The following is a 20,242-nucleotide window of genomic DNA, read 5'->3' as shown; positions in this document are numbered from 1 at the left end:
AAACGTTCACGTTTGCGTACTTTTAAAATTCGCTAATGATTCGTTTAAATCGTATGTGTGTCCGTGCGCGCGCGCGCATGTATGTATGCTGACAACACGTAGGTGGGGTAATAATCGCCGTAATGACAAAACAAATACGGCGTGCACGTGTGCCGTGCTTTCTAGCTCTCTCTTGTCACGAAATGTAAGCGGCATGCGGCACGCGCGTTTGGCTCTTCCTTCCGACCGCGTATTTGCGCACCGGTTTCAGTTACAAATCCACTTCGCTAAGCACGCGTGACATACGCATATGACGCCCACGTCGTTTAACTACGAACGAAGAGATTTTTTTTTTTCTTTTCTATCGTCTGCTTATCACTCGGCAAAACCTTGAATTTATTTCAATGTTTATCTTTTATTATCTGATGATAGTCCAAGTTGTTTACCAGTGAACGATTCGTTTCATAATAGAAGAAAAATAGTGTAGGTTACGAAACAGTTGAGAAAGCATATACGATTTCTTTTTGAACAACCACATTCAAAGATCATTAATCATACGTAATAAGAAATAAGCTTTGTTATCGATAGATCTTAAATAAATAAAAGCGTGCTTTTATTTATTCAAGTTTCAAAGGATCAAGTAGACATAGAGTAAACTGGATATCAAATATTTGTCACGAATCAAAATATTTTTTCATGGTAAATATTTGGAAAAGCAAACGTCGAGAATTACAATACACTATCGAGTGATTGTAAAATTTCATTACATTCTTTGGCATAACGAAGATATCACTGAACATTGGATCGTATGTATTCATTTTCGATTTGCATAACTTCTAAATTTTTCCTCTTCTATTCGTTATAACTGACATATGAATTGAATATTTATGTATATATATTATTATTATTACGATATAATCGGGGCAGACGATAGGAAATATCTATTTCATTCTCGTTTTCTCATCGTGAAATCCAAGCAGACAAATAATATTAAAATGGCATATTACGTCACTATTTCAACTAATTAGATCATTAACTTCCCGCATCATTAATTAAAACTTTTTACGTGACAACGTTCCCATGGCTTACTCATGGAACTAAATTATAAATTTGATTCAAGGTGAACGTAAGATCGTATTGAGCTTTCTTACAAATCACCTTAATGTACAATTATGTCCTTACTGATGGAGGTCATTTAATAAGATGTAAATTAAAATTAACGTAGAACGAAGAAATATTCTTAAACGAAGAAGTACGGTTATCTATATACAGTAGATATTATCAACGATATCCAACCCAAGAAAAATATCATAAACGTGAAAGTAATCCAAAATTGATGGGAACGTAAAAATAATTTTCAACAAGAACAACGTTTTAACAGTGCACCGTGTTGAATTTTACTCTTCATAGTCGTTAAGAGAAAGGGATATATATATATATATATATAGAGAGAGAGAGAGAGAGAGAACGAGAGAGAGAGAAAGAGAGAGAAAGAGAGAGAGAGAGAAAGAGAGAGAAAGAGAGAGAGAGAAAGAGAGAGGGAGAGAGAGGGAGAGAGAGAGAGAGAGAGAGAGAATGGAAATACGCTGCGGTGTACCACCTTGGCCAATAATTTCGGCTCTTACTGCAACATACCCGAGTATGTAGGTATCATAGATAGCAGCATAGTACACCATTGACCTCATAAGAGAACACCTTATAGCTTCGTTTATTCCATTCATTTCTCTCTCTCTCTCTCTCTCTCTCTCTCTCTCTTGCTTACTACTTTATTTTCTTCTCTTTTTTCCATTACATTTTTTCCCCTTTTAGTTGCTGTAGTTTTCTTTCTTTGCTCGATTACCCTTTCCCACGTTTTCCCTTCTATCGAACACACTATTCTTTTGATACCTATATCGGATAGGTGCTGTTATTTTTCGTGCAATTGCATTAACAGCTCTTGGTGCAGCTCGTCAGCTGCATGATATCGTGCGAGAAAAAGGATTTTTTCTCTTTATGATTAGTTCGATCCTTTCTCTTTCTCTCTCTCTTTTTCTCTTTTTTTTTCTCTTTTTTTTCTCTCTTTATTTTTAACCTACACGATTTTTACCGTCCATTCTCTATATTATTCCAATAGCTAGACTTTATGTCCTATTCACCGATATAGAAATATTAAGTATACAAAAGTGTTGCAACCGCAAAGCTCCTAGATATATAGTCTAACACGTAAGGTGGTTGATTTTATCATGCCTTCATTTTTCTTTTTTTTCTATTGTTTCCACGAGAAAGATCATGTGTACTTTGGCAAAACTAATACATGGTCCAAGAAAATTAGCTTTCATACACGAGTATCGCGCTGGAAATAAGAAAACGAGGTGAATCGACGAGAGGGGACGACAACCTTCCTAGACGATCGTCGACATATGGATGATACGTGACTCACTTGAGGTTACATATTCGCAACTTTCATATAGGGTGGATATCGATGAATATACACGGTGTCTCGATATTGAACTTTCTCGACAAAGTTTTAAAAAGTTTATATCCCAGTATATCTTGATGAACTTAGTTGGAAAGTTCTCACAAAATATCCAATAATTAACGTCAGGTAACGTATTAACGGATCATAAGAAGCATAATAATGATTTTGAAAAATTTAATCGAACTTGACGTATATAGTGAAATAAGATCGATATGTAATTTTAAAAAATAATTGCAGCTTTCACCAAGAGATCCATGAAATAAGAGTCTTATCCGAGTCTATATACTCGTTTAACTTTTGAAGATAATACTTTGAAAGAACATGAGTATTATCGAGACACCTTGTATGGATAGCATAAATGCATCGGGGTGGGTTTACTCACGTCTATCGAAATTTCCTTGCCAGCGGGTCGCTGTCTCCTCACCGTTGGTGCTGCCACGAATCGATAGTCGGTGCATCAATGTGTCGCTCTTGATACCAGCCGTCCAAGGTTCCAAACCTTCGTCGTAAATGTTGTCGATGTCTTTACGTGGGCGGGTAGAAGCATCACTGGAACAGGGAAAATAGATCGTTACAGAACCGCGTATCCGACGGCTTTATGGGCCAATAAACGTCCTGGGATCCAACCTCTCTTCCTTCGTCTAAAGAAGCTTATTAAAACCCATACCAGTCTCCTCATCTATCTCTCTACCTTTCTCTCTCTATCTCTCTCCCTCTGTTCTTCTCTCTCTCTTTCTCTCTATTTCTCTCCACCTTTCTCTTCCTCACATGTACGTTTTCCCTTATATCGATTCGGTATGATAATGTTTCTGATCAATTCGGTAATCAATATTGAATTATTAAATTACACTTAACTCGAATGACTGAAGTTTTATAAAACATGTTTAAATTTAGCAAAAATTTCGAAAGAATTAATTAATGATAGAAAAAATATATCATCTAATCAAGTTCCTACTACTTTATTTTTTTTATTCACAATTTTCAATGAACTATTTATTAAAAATATAAGTATTAAATAAAGTCGTAAATATATCAACTTAATCTAACGTCTAATACCATTGGAAATAATGAATTCGTTTGTAACTTCTCTTAAATGAGAGAAAGAGTAATGATATCGCGTAGTCGTTCGTTAGAAGAAGAATCAGAAAACAGGTTTGGTTAGATGAGGTTTCGGGCTGCTGAGCACGAACGGATTCGAATTTCGCGTTTCGTGATGTTGAAGTGCGCATAGCACGTGCGACGTACGTTTAGCGAAGGATGAACGGAAAGGGTGGCGGTTCTCTCGTTTTGCTACTATTTCAATTTGTTCACGAATCGTGGCGCGTCGAATGAAAAAAAAAAAAAAAAAAAGAAAAAAGGAGACGAGAGAAAGGTGTGACGCGTTATAAAGTCGAAATGTTCGAAATTCTAACGAAACGCTATGTACTTTTTAATTGATTTGTATCCAACTTTTAGTAATAAAATGCTATTTTTCTTTTTTATTGCCTAAAGAAAAAGAAACGTAAAAATATTGATAATTTTACAGGAAATTTCTTTGCCAAGAAATATCCATAAACTGGAATGATAATAAACTTGTAATAAACAGAATTTAATATATACAATTTTTATGATTACACATACGAAGTTTCATTTTCATATCATTAATTTATTTTATTACCTGACAAAATTATACAATTTTTATGTTGCGAGTTTTGTAAGAAATTCTCGAACAAGTTTGAAGTATGTGAGTTTTATTTTTAATTACATTCTTGCCGGTAAGAGAACGAGGAAAATTGATAATTTTTAACTTTTTTCGTCTTTCTTCCGTCTAAAAAAACTTTTCTTCTTTTCTTTCCACAAAGCACGACGTTTATCACACTAAAGAAAGATCGTGCGTACCATGGATGGAATGAAATTTGAATATTTACCACTACGGTTTCCATTCCTTTTCTTTACATTTCTCCCTTTATTCATAAATCAAATTCTTTGCGCCTTTCTGAATATTATTTAGCAGATATCTACATCGTTAAAGTAGGTATGCATTGCTCTATATTTTCTTTTTATCTTTTTCCAACGTGTTAACGATAAAACGAAATCGCTTAGCTATGAACGCCGTGAAAGAATCATTCTACTTCGTCGATCTTCAGAGAACTACTTTCTTACGATTTACAACCGTCGTACAAACAGACAGAATCGACAATGCTGCATTCAGGGTTAGAATAGCCCTTCTACAAGGATAGTATATCGTATCACAACGCTTCGGTTCATACGACAAAGCAATACAGATCCAACACCCCTTCAACAGCAACCGGCATTCCTCGACGCACGGTATCCCTCCGTCTAGCATCGACCAGACGTCTTGCTCTTTCCGTCATTGTCTTGGCACCCCTTGCCGTTGGCAAAGCGTGCTTTTCGATCCGAGAAAGATCGCGCTACTCCGATTACAATAGGCCTGTTTCCTCGGCCATCGTGCCAACCCTGACGACGACGACAACGACAACGACAACAACAACGACAACGACAACGACAACGACAACGACAACGACAACGACGACGACGATGATAACGGCACATTACTCTCTAAGGAATAACCCTTCTATCCGAGCATGGTCCAACTCACACGTCACTCTCTTTCTCTTTTATATTTCGAAGGATATACTTTGATATATAGATATATAGATATACATAGGTATGTACTTATCTATATGGAAAGAAAAAGGGTGAAGACGAGGGCAATTCCAAGCTGCTCGAAAACTTCGAATATGTTCTCCCATTGACCACCCTTCTTTCTTCTTTCCTTCTTTCCTTCCTTCCTTCCTTCCTTCCTTCCTTCCTTCCTTCCTTCATTCCTTCTTTCTTTCCTTCCGCATTGCTTTTCCCTAAGCGACCGCCAACTATTTTGCTCTCGTTCATTCTTGACACGAGCCTTTCTCACGTGGTCCTTTTTAACCGTTTAAAAGCACTCTTGAATCCACCCTATCCCACGAGAATACTTTCCAGATGGTTCCTCACTATACAGGGTTCGTCGCCTTTTTATTACTTCGGATAGTTAGGATTTTGGCTATGTACCTTCTTTAAAGGAAAACCTCGAACTGAGTAATAGCTTGGATATGATCATAAAAGGAAACGAAAATGGACTTCAGAATGAAGGATATAAGCTTCTATCAATCGTCTTTCGTAATTTAAGTTCATAACTTTTCTAATACTTAAACACATATGAAATTTTAACTTAGACATACTTATATAAAATGTTCCTATTGCAAATGTAATTGTAATTCCTGTGTTATCTTCTTTATACAATTATTCAGTATAGTCATTGAGATACAATAAGGAGGAAAAATGGATCTTACAAGAAAAGTAAAAGAAGAAGGAAAGAAGATTGGCGAGATTTTACGAGAGGATTCTACTCGTTGAAAGCCCAGAAAGAGATATACTCTAGAATTATGGTCGACGATCCAGCAAGATATAGCTGCTTTTTCAAGAAAAGCCAGCCAGTAGACATGCTCGGAGAGGATGGAATCCTCGACGACGTTTTCGTCGTGCATCTCGTCCTCTCTTGAGATAGGAAAATAAGGCAAGACGAATTATGGCTCTTCGTTGACGGAAGAAACGCATTTGTTCTGACATTACTACGTAAACTACCATCGAGAATGCGATTAAACAATTAATTTTCAGAAGATAAAATCAGAAGACGTTTAGTACTGTTTTTGAAATTTCTAGAAGGACGTTACTCATTTTACTTTTATCTTTCGTATTTCGCAGCAATAAAATAAATATCTTTTCTATTCTGTAATATTGGTCATAAAGACATTGCGAATTCATCTTCAATATCCTTTTAAATACGATTTAGACATTGATATTTGTGTTAAACCAGATAAAATTAATTGAAATGATATTCTAAGTTATAAATACTATTTTAGTATTTCACGATCATTCAAATATCTATATGCATTTCCTTTTTATTCCATTGTAGTCAAGAGATAAATCTAAATTTGATTGGAATGATATTTAAAATATTGATTTAAATATATCCATAAAAATTAATAAAGTAATTATTAATAGAAAAAATCAATCGTAATAATTACATACTGTCGTAGAAATTTGTAACTCGTTCGAAAGTTTATAAATAATAAAATTAGCGAAAATTTATTTCACCACAAAAATTTCGAATACTTTTGTGTTATTGAGTATGTCGAGGCATACTGTTAGATATCGTTATCGTACATATCTCAAAAGATTCTTGCGAGCTACGATAGAAAATATTGATTCCGTCAGATCGTAGTATTGGCAAGGAGAACGAAAAAAATGGAATCAAATTTTCCAAGATCCTCCATTTTTCTTATCCATTTCGTTGTAATATCCTCATAGTATGAAATATTTTCTCTACTCTTTCATTCTGATCGAACGGTTTCATTAAATAATATTAATTTCTTTTCGTCGTAGATATATATATATATATATTTACTTACAAAGTCTAACTTGAATTTATTATTAATTAAAAATTCTACGATTTCTCTTTCTCAATTTCACTATATTTTTTTTTAAGAGGCACAACCACAACGATAATGTATCAAACACTGAAGCGGATAAAACGAAATACACGACATGGTAGAGTTTAAACCGCCTGTAAGTGAATAACGAGTGTTATCGGTCGATACGTTATCATAATACGGCATTACTCACGTTACTGAGTTAAAAAAAGAAAATCGCGGAACAATCTTTCGCATTACTCAACAGAGACCGACAAGTTATTATGAATGAGTGACGGATAGGTAATTTTAAATTCTGAAAGTATTTGAATTTTCACTATTTTCATATTTCTAAGAAAAAAATAAATAAATAAAGAGAGAGAAAAAGAGGAAAACAGAAAGAAAGAAAAGAAATGTTTCGAGATAGTGGAGAGACTAAATAAGCGTGAAAAAAAAAAAAAATAAAAGAAAAAAGAACATAAACGATTGCACATAAAAGTTGGCTCGAAACGGCTCTCAGAGTACGATCAGGATGTAACAGATAAGCCTATAAAATTGTTGAGCGACAAGGAACAAGGGCAGTGATGCTGCCCGACCATGAATCACGGCTCACCCGAGGAAACTTTTTCCAACTCTTGTCTATACATGCCACCGAGCGAGATGCGAACGTGTAGATAGATGTATAGATAGATAGAACATGCTAGCTCTCGTCTATATTCGATAGCTGGAAACATGTTCTTTCATGCGTATAAAACATCCATTCTCACGTGTACGTGTCTTATTTTTGATTTTATATCTTTCTTTTACGAAGGTATACCGTTCTTATTCATCGATTAAATATTTTTTTTTTTTACGATAACGGAATAAAAATTACCAAACGGAGAAAAAATGAAAACAAAAGATTTATTCAAAGGTTTTTCAAATTTTTGTTCAAAGTAACGAATCAACGCGTACGAAAAAAAAAGAGAGAGAGAGAAAACGAGGTGCAAAGAGGATGACTCCCAAAGGAAAAGGTGAATGTTCTCTTCTCGAAATGAAATTCTGACCGGGACTCCTGCTAGGTCATAAATCGACATAGACCAACGAGGATGGGGTTGAGTGAGTACGTCAAAGTAAATGAAACAAGCGTTTGCACGCGAGCAAAAGGATCGAACCATTATTGACTGATTTCCGTTCCTTTGAGTATGCCTATTCGACTGATAAAAATGTAATAGTATACTCATAGTTACATATAGTTATATGTATGTATTAATAATTAATGTAAATAGGAGACAACTCAAGACCGTTTTAATATTAATTAAATTAATGTTTGTAATGTTTGTAAATTATCAATAAAATGAATTCAATTTCAACGAGGTATTAGAATATTATTCAATAAATTGAAAATAAAACTATGAGAATTGTATGATTAATAAAACAGATAATTGAATTTGTAAACATTCTTTTTTAATTATTGCGTTATTTTAAGATGATTTATTTGCTAGAGATAATTTTTGCTACTATTGGATAATATTTTATTTAAAAGAGAAACAAGAATAATAATAGGTATTTTAATCTTGATTAAAATGATATCTCTAAAATAGAGGAGAATACCGAGTCTTACCGAGTTTTACCGAGTAATATTCTTTGTCATTTTTCACGACAACCCGATAGATTTTCAAACAATAGAATAGACGAAAAGTATTCCGTGTACTTTCATGAACGAAAGAGAACTGCTTATTCTAAAGACAACGCCCAACCGTTGGCTTATATCCATTCTACTCGATGTCGCTGTGCATAGAAAACTGATCAAACTGTATTCTTTTCCAATCGTTATTCAATTTCGAAATAAAATATTGCCAGTCAGATGAATGTAGAAATATAACCAATTACATTTATATAGAAGAATAAAAACAGTTTTTCGCTTCCTTTCAAAAAAGCTTTTTAAAGAAGGTATTCATGTTACATACAAATATCTCATTAGTTTATTATTGTTCATTAAAATTTACGATATAAAATTACTTTCATTAAACTTTTTCAATAAATTCGTATTTAGTTGAATATCTTTGTGTACTTAAGTATCCATCATTTTATTATTTTAATCTTATTAATATAATTTTATATTTCGATTAATCAGTAATTATTGAAAATGGTCGATGGAATGTAAAAATATTCAGTATTTGTAGTCAATGTACTGTTACATATATGTATATAGACATACAGTATTCGATATTGTCCCTCCCACGATAATAAGTAACAAATGCCGCTGAGAATCTAATACTAGTGCTTTGCCATGTACCTATGTACACCACACACATACACGCCCGTGAGCACGCACGCACGCACACATATATACACGTCTACATAGTGCCGAGCTAATCGCGATTTCGACGATTATTCTACTGCGAAATGATACTGTTGTTTTAGCATAATTAATGAGAGTCGCCAAATTAAAGCCATTCTACCGTAAGCCATATTCTCTTTTGCGATTGTACATGCGCGGTAGTTGATACAAATTCTTTCGATTCTCTTCGATAAATTTACGATATCCCTTGCCACTTTAACAATAATAAACTGCTTTTTATAACACACATTGGTTTATATACATCAGACTTTTGCGTTAATGAACACTGATATGAATTATTGATTCAAATGGTGAGAAATCAATACTGTAGACGAATATAAAATTTTATTCGATTTTATGCAATAAATTCTATATAGAAAGTCTTATATAGATTTTCATTTTTCATATTTCTACTATGCAAAACTTTCGATATAAAAGAATATGTTTTATCAAGTAAGAACTGTAAATGTACGCTTGAAAACACATCGAGGTAATGTTCCTAAATTTAATGGCTTGTCGTACGGACCTCTGCACTGCTGGACCGGCAGTGTCTGATATTGGCGAGGGATGAATTAATCAGCACAGAAGAGTCACGTATGCACGCATCTATTCTCCCCCGATTGTTACTCTCTCTCTCTCTCTCTCTCTCTCTCTCTCTTTCTCTCTCTCTGTCTCTCTTTCTTTGTGCATCATCGTGAATATTTTGAAAGAATATCATCCGTGCATTCTCCAATATGTGGGACAATAGCCTTACCTGTTAGAAAGGTTAAGCGATAAATGGTAGCATGAAAGATATCAATTGCGGTGATAAAATCATTTCATTTGTGATACTTTATCGTATAATATATAATTACTTTTTAATGTAATAGTAATTATGCTTCATTAATTATTCAAGAGTTTCGAGTAACATTGTTACGTTAGATCAAACAGATTTGACTTAATAAAAAATACGCTTATTAAATTAGAATTATTCAAATTATTTGGAAAAAATTGTCAAAGTATTTTACAAGAAAATATTCATTCATTCGATGATCTGATAATTATATCGGTCACGTGAGTTTCTTCGTTTCGTGATCAATTCGAAAGCAACAATTTTGTCGAAACAAACTTACTATCGACGCGTTTCCGTTCGATTAACAAACTACCATACTCGATAGTGTTATCGCTTTACCATGCTGTTTCGAACTTCTCAACCTGGCTATTTCATTTCGCTCGGATTTGCTACCGGATATAACAAAATATTTGAATATCTTCCTCTCTGTAGATAAATGATGTTAAAAAAACAGTAGCTGAATATATATGAAACTTTTAGATTACATACGATACGTTAAATAAATGTTTAATATTATCCTCGAACTACAGAAGTTTAATATTTATGATAATCCAAAATATTTTTTAAAACTTACTGATATTGACAGAAATAAAGGACGAAGAGAAATTATGTAATGAGTAAGCGAAAAAGGAGAGAGAGAGAGGGAGAGAGAGAAGTGAGATGAAAGAGAGAACAGAGGAGGTATTGTTCTCATAGTTGAGCAATTACACGTAATGCAAGTAGTCGCGTGGAACAAATCTATTGTTTAAAATACGTATCATCGCACGATTTAATATGTTCCTATAGCATACTGCTATAATGGAAATTATTATATATATTGTATAAAATACATGATATATTAACGAATGAAAATGATCGAACGTCGTGTAAATTACTGTGCTTTTGGAAAAACTGAATACACTGTTCTAATATTTACTTATATGTTCAGTTTTATAAATATATTAATTAATTTTAGATATTCCAACGTAAACATATATATATATATATATGAATGGGAGGAGAAGATGACAATTTTTAATAGCTAATCGTAGGATAGAATAATAATTTCGACACACAATATGAGCCAGGACCAAAGCGGCTACAAGACTGAAGTTCTTCGTTTCCATTAAATCGCTTCTGTACTAGCAGCTTAACGCGAAGTCGCCGTAATTAAAGCAAGAATTGGACGTACCACGTTTGCGGCAGGAAGGAAGATTCGTGCCAGATTTTCAAACGTCGAGAAAGCCATACTGTTTCTAACTTGTTCGTCGTTCTATCTCAAAACTAAAAATAATGATTGAGTTCTTTTCCTGGATTACAATGAAATTAGTCGTTCATTTATTTTGTGTCCCGCAATGTAATCATAAAAAAGATTTTACATTTCTTGATTGTACGATCAGAATGTATCGTTAGATTTTTTTCAACGTTAATAATTTTCTCCCTGCTTTGAATTAATTTTTTTTTTTTTTTATGTTCCTTCGATGATATCATCACATGTAATTTTTACGTGATATTAAAAACAATTATGCGATATTATTGCCAAGAGAAAAAAATATTTATGTACGAATATACATAGCGTAGATCCATGTTCTGTTTCTTTTCTTACATTCGATATCCTTTAACTTTTTTGTTTTTTTCTCCTTTTTGAAATATATTACTTCTTAATAGTCATGTGTAGATCTTTTCAACAAAAATTTTATATCGTATCACTATGTCGTTCTATCAAAAAAGGATATAAAATTTACAGAAGAAATAAAGTTAAAAGCTAAAAAAGTATGGATAAATATATTAATATAAATCGATATTTGTCAAAGATGTTTAACTAACAAAATCCAACGAAATTTCTCTGGTTTCACAGTTTTTTTTCTTTTTTTCTTTTTTTTTTTAAGAAATCGATATACAAACGGCAAAAAACAAACTTTATGTTATATTTTTATCTCAGCATTAACCATAAACACGTAATATGCAGATCTCACTGATACCAGCATCCAAATCAATATTATCACAAAAAATTCAACGGTATAAAAAATCGTGTACTAACAAAAAGATTAAAAATTTCTATATGCAGTTGCTTTAAAATTTTCTATAAACTTTCCTTGTGTTTTTCTTTCTGTATGTGTACGATTATGGACATAAAAATAAAATGGGATTTTATAAAGCTTATGAAGATTCGATTCCCCTATGTTTTCCTTATCTGTTATTCTTACTCTTGTTCATTGTAAAACGAATTACAGGAGTAATATCTACTCTGTCAAAGATTACATTCTCCAAACATATATACGTAAATATGTACGAATGCAAACAATAGAACTTTGATATAAACCTTTCATAACGTAATAAAAATTACAAAAAAATACATTACACTGCATTTATCGTAATTCATTTTTCTACATTCATCCATCGAGATCATCAATTAGTAACGTGTTTTTTTTTCTTCTTTCGATCTCTCTCAATTTAGTCTTCTCTTTTCCTTAAGGCAAATTTTTTCCTTGAAAATTAAAACCTTCTATTTTCTAAAGATTAATGAAAAATTTATGAGACATCGAACTTCCAAAAACTTTGTCCGGTATAAAGGCACATAAGAAAAAGGAAAAAGAGAGAAAGAGAAAGAGAGAGAGAGAGAGAGAGAGAGAGAGAGAGAGAAGAAAAAACAAAGAGAGAGAGAGAGAGAAGAAAAAAAACAAAGGGAGAGAGAGAGAGAGAGAGAGAGGGAGCGAGAAAGGAGCAAAAGAAAGTTGAAAAAGTGAAGGGATAAAAACAAGTGTTAAGGCAGTAGAATTTTCTTTCCGTATTTTTAAAGAAATTTTTTACGATAATGCACTCGCTTCGGAGAATTATTTCATCAGTGTTCTCGAATCGTTAAAATTGTATAATAGAAAAAAAATGATGAAAAAAGAAACTGATACACCTCGATATTTCTTGAGTTTAAAGGAGATATTGATTCACGTAGTAGATTAATAAGAATGAATAAAATCTTCGTACAAGACATATATGTAAATCTATAAAAAGTTACGCGATAAATGGGAAAACTTTCGCGCTTAATAAAAGACATAACTTTAATCTTAAAATATATTTTATGCGATCAAGAACCCTTCGTTGTTCGTTCGAGAGATCGTATTGAATTTCGATTTTATTGTTTCAAACTAAAAGATTTGAATTTCATTCGCATACAATATTGAGAAGAAATTGAGAACCATCGGGGAGATAGAAGGAAATCGTTGTCTACGAATGAATCAGAATTTAATAAAGTTTCTCCCGAATGGAATCCGATATGTCAGCCAGCGGAAAAGCAAAGTTGTAAATCCCGCGATGCACTTGGGGGTATCGTGAAACGCGCCGCTATATTTCCGCCGAGATGGCCCATGTCCAATTCGTCGAATCGAAGGAAAATTTATGGGGACACTAAAGCGTAATCTAAGAAAATCTAAACTAAACGAAGAGCTTCTCGATAAGGGAAACGAGATGCAGTAATGGTTCCCATAAAATGAAACGACGAGCGATAGGTCCTTTTTTCGTTTATCCTCGAAGAAAAATACGATTTGGTTAATTTAAAGTAAAAATGTTTCGAAGGATTTGTAAACAGAGGAGTTGAGAAATGAAAGAGACGTCGCTTAGAGATCGTTTAACGTTGCATTAAAGACGAGCTTTCATTTGGAAACACACGTAACATTCGAGATAAAGTCAAACGAAAACAATCGTACTCATTGAGTCACTCTAAGAGCATTAATGTGTTCCTCTTTGCGTCTCTCTCTCTCTCATTCTTCTCATTCTCTCTCTCTTTCTCTCTCTCTTTCTCTATCTTTGTTTCTAACACGTATAACTTTCAAGAAGCTTCTCTTAACACTAAATGTATGTTAAAGAAGTTCTCGCCTCCGCACCCACTTTTAAACAAAGACGGTTTCTCCGTAATCGAGTCCACTCTCTTCTCGTTTGATATGTCTTATCGTAATCGAGTGCGCAATTACAGGACAAAAGGACTGAAAGCAACGACGTCATCGTCGTCCTCCTTCTTCTCCAGCTCGTCGATCCTGCTTTTCTCGTAGGAGATTCTCGCTTAAGGTTAACCGAGGCAAATACAAGTATTGTTTCAATGCTTCCACCGAGGTTCTCATTGTTTTCCGTAGGATGAATATGTCCTATGTTGGAAATTTGGTGTATCCTTTCAACTGAACCATCGAGGGCGGAAAACGTTTCTCTTGGTGGACATCCACTGTATTTTACTGTATTGGGATGGCTCGAGACTTGGAATCGCGAGACTCGACAAAGGGACCGCCTTCATTTTCCCTTTCTATCTTTCTCGTCTCTCTCTCTCTCTCTCTTTCTTTCTCTCTCTCCCTGTTAGGGTAGCTGCTTTCTCCGCAATACGACGTCTAATACATGTTCTCTATCTCGGCTGGAGAATCTCGCATATAGGTCAACACCCTTGAGAGAGTGGTGGAATACCACCGAAGGGTACGTTAGTACTGAATTATTGAATCACTATAGTTCACGATATCGCCGTGGCACATTAACGAGCTACTACGTCGACCATTACGTCTCTCCAGTCCAGCTTCCAGATCCCGCTTTGTAGTATAAGAGAGACCGATTGCTTCGAAACAACTAACGAACATTTGGCTGAGTTCGATAGCGCTCTCGTAAAACGATTCAATTCGAGGCGTTAGACGAGCTTTGATTGGGAGAATGAAAGAGAAAGAGAAAGAGAAAGAGAGAGAGAGATCATGAGATTCAACACTCTTCAAATGAGAGCACTACCGCCACTGGGGAATTCTTCGTTCATTCATCTAGTTAAACGTACGATTAATGCTTCGTTAATGAGTTTGTATAACTTCCCGGTATTCTAGAAATCTAATTAACTTTTCCCGGATATTCGCGTTTTCCATTTTTTTCATCCTTTCAAATGAATCCTACAAAAAGAGCTTAACGTTTTCTTTAGCTTACTGAAGTATGATGAAGTACTTTAAACCTAATGTTTGGTTTAGTTATACCCAAAATTCATCGCACTAAAATCATTATTAAAGTATTCGAAGAAATGTTATTTTGTTTAAACTTAAAATATTAATCGACGCGTTATTATTTCTCATATTTAAAAGTTCAACAGGTATACGAAATGATAAGAACCAAATGTCTTTCCATTTCTTCGAATAATAATGATCAATTTAGAGAGTAGTAATAAAAATCAATCGGACGAATCAAGTTATCAATTTGCAATGACATCAACGCGAGCAATATTTCTAGTTGATCGAGATAAAAGATACGCGTCGTTTCGTTCCCGAGACAGCCATCGAGATATCGCGTGACTCGTTTCGATGTCAAGATCACGATTTCATAGCATATGCCAGTTAATATAATGAGAATGTTCCTGCGATGTCTAAAGTTACGATGTAAAACGAGAGATATAGGAAAAATATTCGAGATTTTTGCAATCTGTATATACGCGAGAGAAAATATAACGGAACCGAACAATTGGAAAAAAAAAGTTGCAAACAAATATAAACGGAGAGATTTATTGAAATTATAATGTGAAGTTATAATTAATATAGTGATTAAAATTATCGTAACGAAGAAACAAAGCGAAATCGGATTATTTCTATTACGAAACGCATGATTCACGCATAACGATCGTCACTTCCGCACTGAATCATCATTACGATCAAAAAACTATGGGTGTGAGGGAGAGAGAGAGAGAGAGAGAGAGAGAGAGAGAAAGAGACTGCCGATTATCGTTCGATTGGAAAAAGTCCGAAATAGTCGAACCGGATCGTCGATAGGGCTAACGATTAAAGGAAATTCAAGCTCCCCTATCCCCACAGTTAACTTCCTTTGTTTCCCCCTCTTGAAATAGTCGATCAATTACTTTGATTTATTTATGTGCCTATTTCCTAGATATCGTGTGAGATTTATAGGTGAAAAATAACGAGCAAGAGAATCATGATATAACGATAATTCATAATAATAAAATAATTTAGATCTATCGTTATATTGTCATACTACAAAAGAAATACACGTTCTCATATCAATTACATGTTTGTTATTAATCATGTTTACACATATGTAAATACATAGATAGGTATTTCCTTTTCTCTAAAATAAAATGTAGTAAACGTTTCATTCAAAAATTATAAGTGAATGATTTGCATTGCTACCGTTAATGTTTACTTTTCATATACTCTGAATGTTTCACGCTAATGTACCAATGAAATTAAAATTCGAAAGAGTAGAGAATAATTAAATTTCCCAACTTACTTTAATTTATTCACGAAATGTTAAAAACGAATTATCCAAATATAGGAACGATGATGGAAACGATATCACGCCCTCTTCTTTTTGTGTTATTAACAAAATAGAACAATCAAGAAGGACATTAATCAACCAATATTTTCTTACGAATATTTCAAGTATTTAAATAATTTTCAATATTTAAATTTACATAGCGCAGATTTTGAAAACGATGAAGCTAAAGAGACATTATTAAAGTATCAAAAACACCCCACTTTTATTTTTATTAATACAGTAATAAAAAGATCAAATTAATTTTTGCTTATTCTTTATTCCTTAAGAGGAGATTTAACGAGGGTTAAAATTAATTTTATTAGTTTCTTATTTGGCAACATTATTATAAAATTATTACGATGATATATATATATATATATATATTTATTTATTTATACACAAACACATATCTGCATTTTGTGACATAAACATCGAATAGAATGTTTTTAATTAGGTTTTATGTGAATGCTATAAAAAGAGATTTTCTTAATAATTTATTTTTGATCATTTAATGACTACAGCATTATTATTTTTATAGTAGATTCCACGGCTTAATTTTAGGTATACAAAATTATGAAATCAATGAAATATCGAAACGTCAACAATAATAGTATCGAAACGTCAACAATAAAACGGAATAGTAAATACGCAAACAATTAATATAGAGATTTGATAGGATAAGAGAAAGATTAGTTTAGTTTATTACTCGCTTATACTCGTTTGGTTAATTCGTATAGCATTTTGAACATTGAAACTGATTAAAATGTCTAATCAATGACAATATGAAACCGCAGTAAGATTAATTATAGTTATTATTAATAATCACACGTAGCGTCAATAAAATTAATTAATTCTTATTAATTATGAATTAAAATTTAATAAGATAAGATTCATATTTCGTTAATAGGACGATATATCATAGGATGAACACAATGTTAAAAAGAGAGAGAGAGAGAGAGAGAGAGAGAGAGAGAGAGAGAGAGAGAAAGAGAAGGGAGAAAAGAAAGAAAAGAAAAAGGAACAAATTTTTATTTAATATGTACATATGTATGCGCATAATTGTCAGCTCGAACTTCACCAAATGTCCTAATTAAAAATTTGTTCAAGAAGTTGAGAAATTTTGAAGAGGGTTATACTAGTTGTAAGATAAAACGCGTTAAGCTGGTACGAGCGATCATATAGACGTTACTTACGGAATTGGACGAGAGAGGAAGAGAAAGAGAAAGAGAAAGAGAGAAAAAGAGAGAGAGAGAGAGAAAAGATGAGAGAAAGAAAGAGGAACGGACAGGATAAAAACGGTTGGTTTAGGATATTTCCAGAAGGAAGAAAAAAAACGGGTCGAACGGGAGAAGAAGATCCGGTCTCTGGTTTTTGCGTTGGTTGGACATTTGTTGTTCAAAGCGATAGCAGTATACACTGCTAAAAGGGAAACGCATTCTCTCTCGACAATATTGTCTTCGTGTAATTAAACGCAACTTCGTTTCAGCTTACGACGAAAGTGCCGGCTTGCACGGAAGGTGCAACGGAAGAAGAAGAGGGTGTACGGAAAAGGCTTTCAGACTATTCTCCTCTACACCGAGGTATAACTTCTTCGCCTCTGGCGTATTCTCTATTGATTCACGCTGGGGCTAGTTGGAACACGTCCGAAAGTAACGGAGAAGGGCAAGACCGAACGAGCAATAGAAAGGAAGAATTATATGAAGAGGGTGAGGAATAAATAGACTTTTATTTACGGATGCTTACTTTAGTAATTAATTCACCAATTGGATGAGCACGCTTTTATTCATTGTACGTCCCACTTTTAAGAATACTTCGTTTTTGTTTTTATATCAAAGAGAGAAATAAAGACGAAGATAGAGAAAGAGTAAGAGGGAGAGAGAGATGGGGGGGGGGAGAGGGAGGTGTGGGTAAAGGAGAGAATTTAAACACAATCGGTTACCCTGCTAAGCGATGCATCGGCCATGTAAACTTCGAGACAGTTTCTCTCGGATTTAGATGAAGGAAATTGCACTTTTTTTTTGTTTGGTCAACTACTATTCTCAACTAAACGACTACTACTGTATGACGTTTAATATTAACTCCTCGGAGTTTACTGTCTCACGAAGTTAAATGTACGTGTTAGGAGATATCAGCCTTGAGCATATAGACGCTGTTGCGTCCTGTCTACATTTTTGGTAAATAAGAGGAGAAAACTTTTCGAAAGATCTACAAACGTATACTAAAATTGCTTGATCTCTCGACACCTCGTTAAAAGTCCTAGAACAGAAAATGAACGAGCCTGTGCTATAACGTTGATATATTAATGTTTGACAAGTTTTTGAGAAAATTATGACTATCATTCATATTATGGTTCCCTTTAACATTTTAACATGTATAACTTTCCCAAAAACGTCATATTTTACGAAGCTAGTTTGGCGTGGCAACGATTTTTCATAACGCATCGAATCTCTGTAATATAAAATAAGGCCAAAAGGAGTCTTGAAGTATCACCCTCTTTCTATTGGAAAGTATCTTTAAAATCGTTCGAGTAAGTTATATATTCATTTATTTCTACGAACACGAACATTTTTGGTATTCAAGATTTCGTGCAAACTCGTATCTGCCTCGTGACCAGAAAGAATTTAACCGAAATCGGCTACTTGCATCTCTTTTTCTATTTATTTTTTCTTTTTCATCTCTTTCCTTCTTACAGCCCAATCTCCCTCCCATTCTTTCCTTTCCTTTGCTTTACTTTAGCCCGAAGCGTATAGAAGAGCTTTAGCAAAGAGGTAATAAAGGATCTGTCAGGAATTCGGCGGCCATTTTTCTTCATTGGCGTACTCTATTTCCTACCTTAGTGAACGATATCGATGTCTTTGTCTCTCTTTTCTTTTCTCTTACTCTTTCCCCTCTCATTTTCTCTCATTCTTGGTATTTCTCCATAGATCCTAGACTACCGATCTCTCTCTCTCTCTCTCTCTCTCTCTCTCTCTCTCTTTCTCTTTCTCTCTTTCTATTTTTCTTCTCTTCCGCTCCATTTTCTTTCCGTCTTCTTTGAATTCCGAAGCAACTTTGCGCTATCCGTCCCATTTTCCTACGGCGTTTCTTCTAAAACGAAGGACCTCACACCTTCCTAGTTGCTAACGGTTGGTATGTGGTAAGAAAGTGTTTTTCGTGTGCGTGTGCCTCGGGGAGATCGATCGAAGCGAAGCAGAGGAAAAAAAGAAGGGGGAGAAAAGCAGAGTGAGAACCGTAAGCATCTCATTGATCTCGTTTCATTCCTTCGCTTCGTTATTTTGCGGCAAAATGTAGGAATAACTTGGAACGGTTGATATAAGGTTTTCTATATTATAAATTTTATCGATTATAGCCGCTGGAAATTATACTGGAGTATTTAAAGGTAAAAAGAACGACGAATCCATAGAAAAATTTAATTTGTAATATTTCGTTAAAATTATATATTTCTTAAATCCGATTTTTGTATTGGAGAAATATGATTTTTTTTTCATAAAATATAAATTTTCAAAGAGATATTGCTAAATCGAATTGAATTTTTAACAAAATTGTATCGATGTTTTTCTTCATTAAAAGATCTCCAAAGCTTGGTTGATTTCTTATCAGCCGTATGAATATCTTCTTATAAGCCGTTGAGCTACCTTAATTACCGCTATGTATCCGCATGTAACATTATGATTAATGAACGTATCCGCTATAGAAACGTTTAGCGAATTTGCTTCCTTTAATTATTCTCTCCTTGTTACTATACATGCTTAATGTAAAATGTTATGCATGAAATTCGTCGGCTATTATTATCTGAAATATCATCCTTACATAAAGCACATATTATTTCGTATAGATAATACGAAACGTACTCTTTGTTTAAATTACAAATTTTAATGAAAAGTGTCGAGAATTATTTCAGCATAATTACATACAGAGTCAGAAATTAATTAAAAATATTTGAACATTAGTAA

The 20,242-nt window shown here is 33.7% G+C and overlaps 1 protein-coding gene across 15 annotated transcripts in view; it reads right to left on the bottom strand.

Moving 5' to 3' along the window:
- Window positions 1-20,242, bottom strand: part of LOC124427343 — a 240,929-nt gene that overhangs the window by 47,539 nt on the left and 173,148 nt on the right. For all 15 annotated transcript variants that reach the window (XM_046970197.1, XM_046970226.1, XM_046970284.1 and 12 more), the window contains one exon: window positions 2,820-2,986. In XM_046970197.1, coding sequence (XP_046826153.1) covers window positions 2,820-2,895 — 76 coding nt within the window. In that variant the 5' untranslated portion in view covers window positions 2,896-2,986. The remainder of the gene's footprint in view (window positions 1-2,819; window positions 2,987-20,242) is intronic.

This window comes from Vespa crabro, chromosome 1, assembly GCF_910589235.1.
Source record: "Vespa crabro chromosome 1, iyVesCrab1.2, whole genome shotgun sequence".
NCBI classification, from domain to species: Eukaryota; Metazoa; Arthropoda; class Insecta; order Hymenoptera; family Vespidae; genus Vespa; species Vespa crabro.
This window is presented reverse-complemented; position numbering and strand designations above follow the sequence as displayed.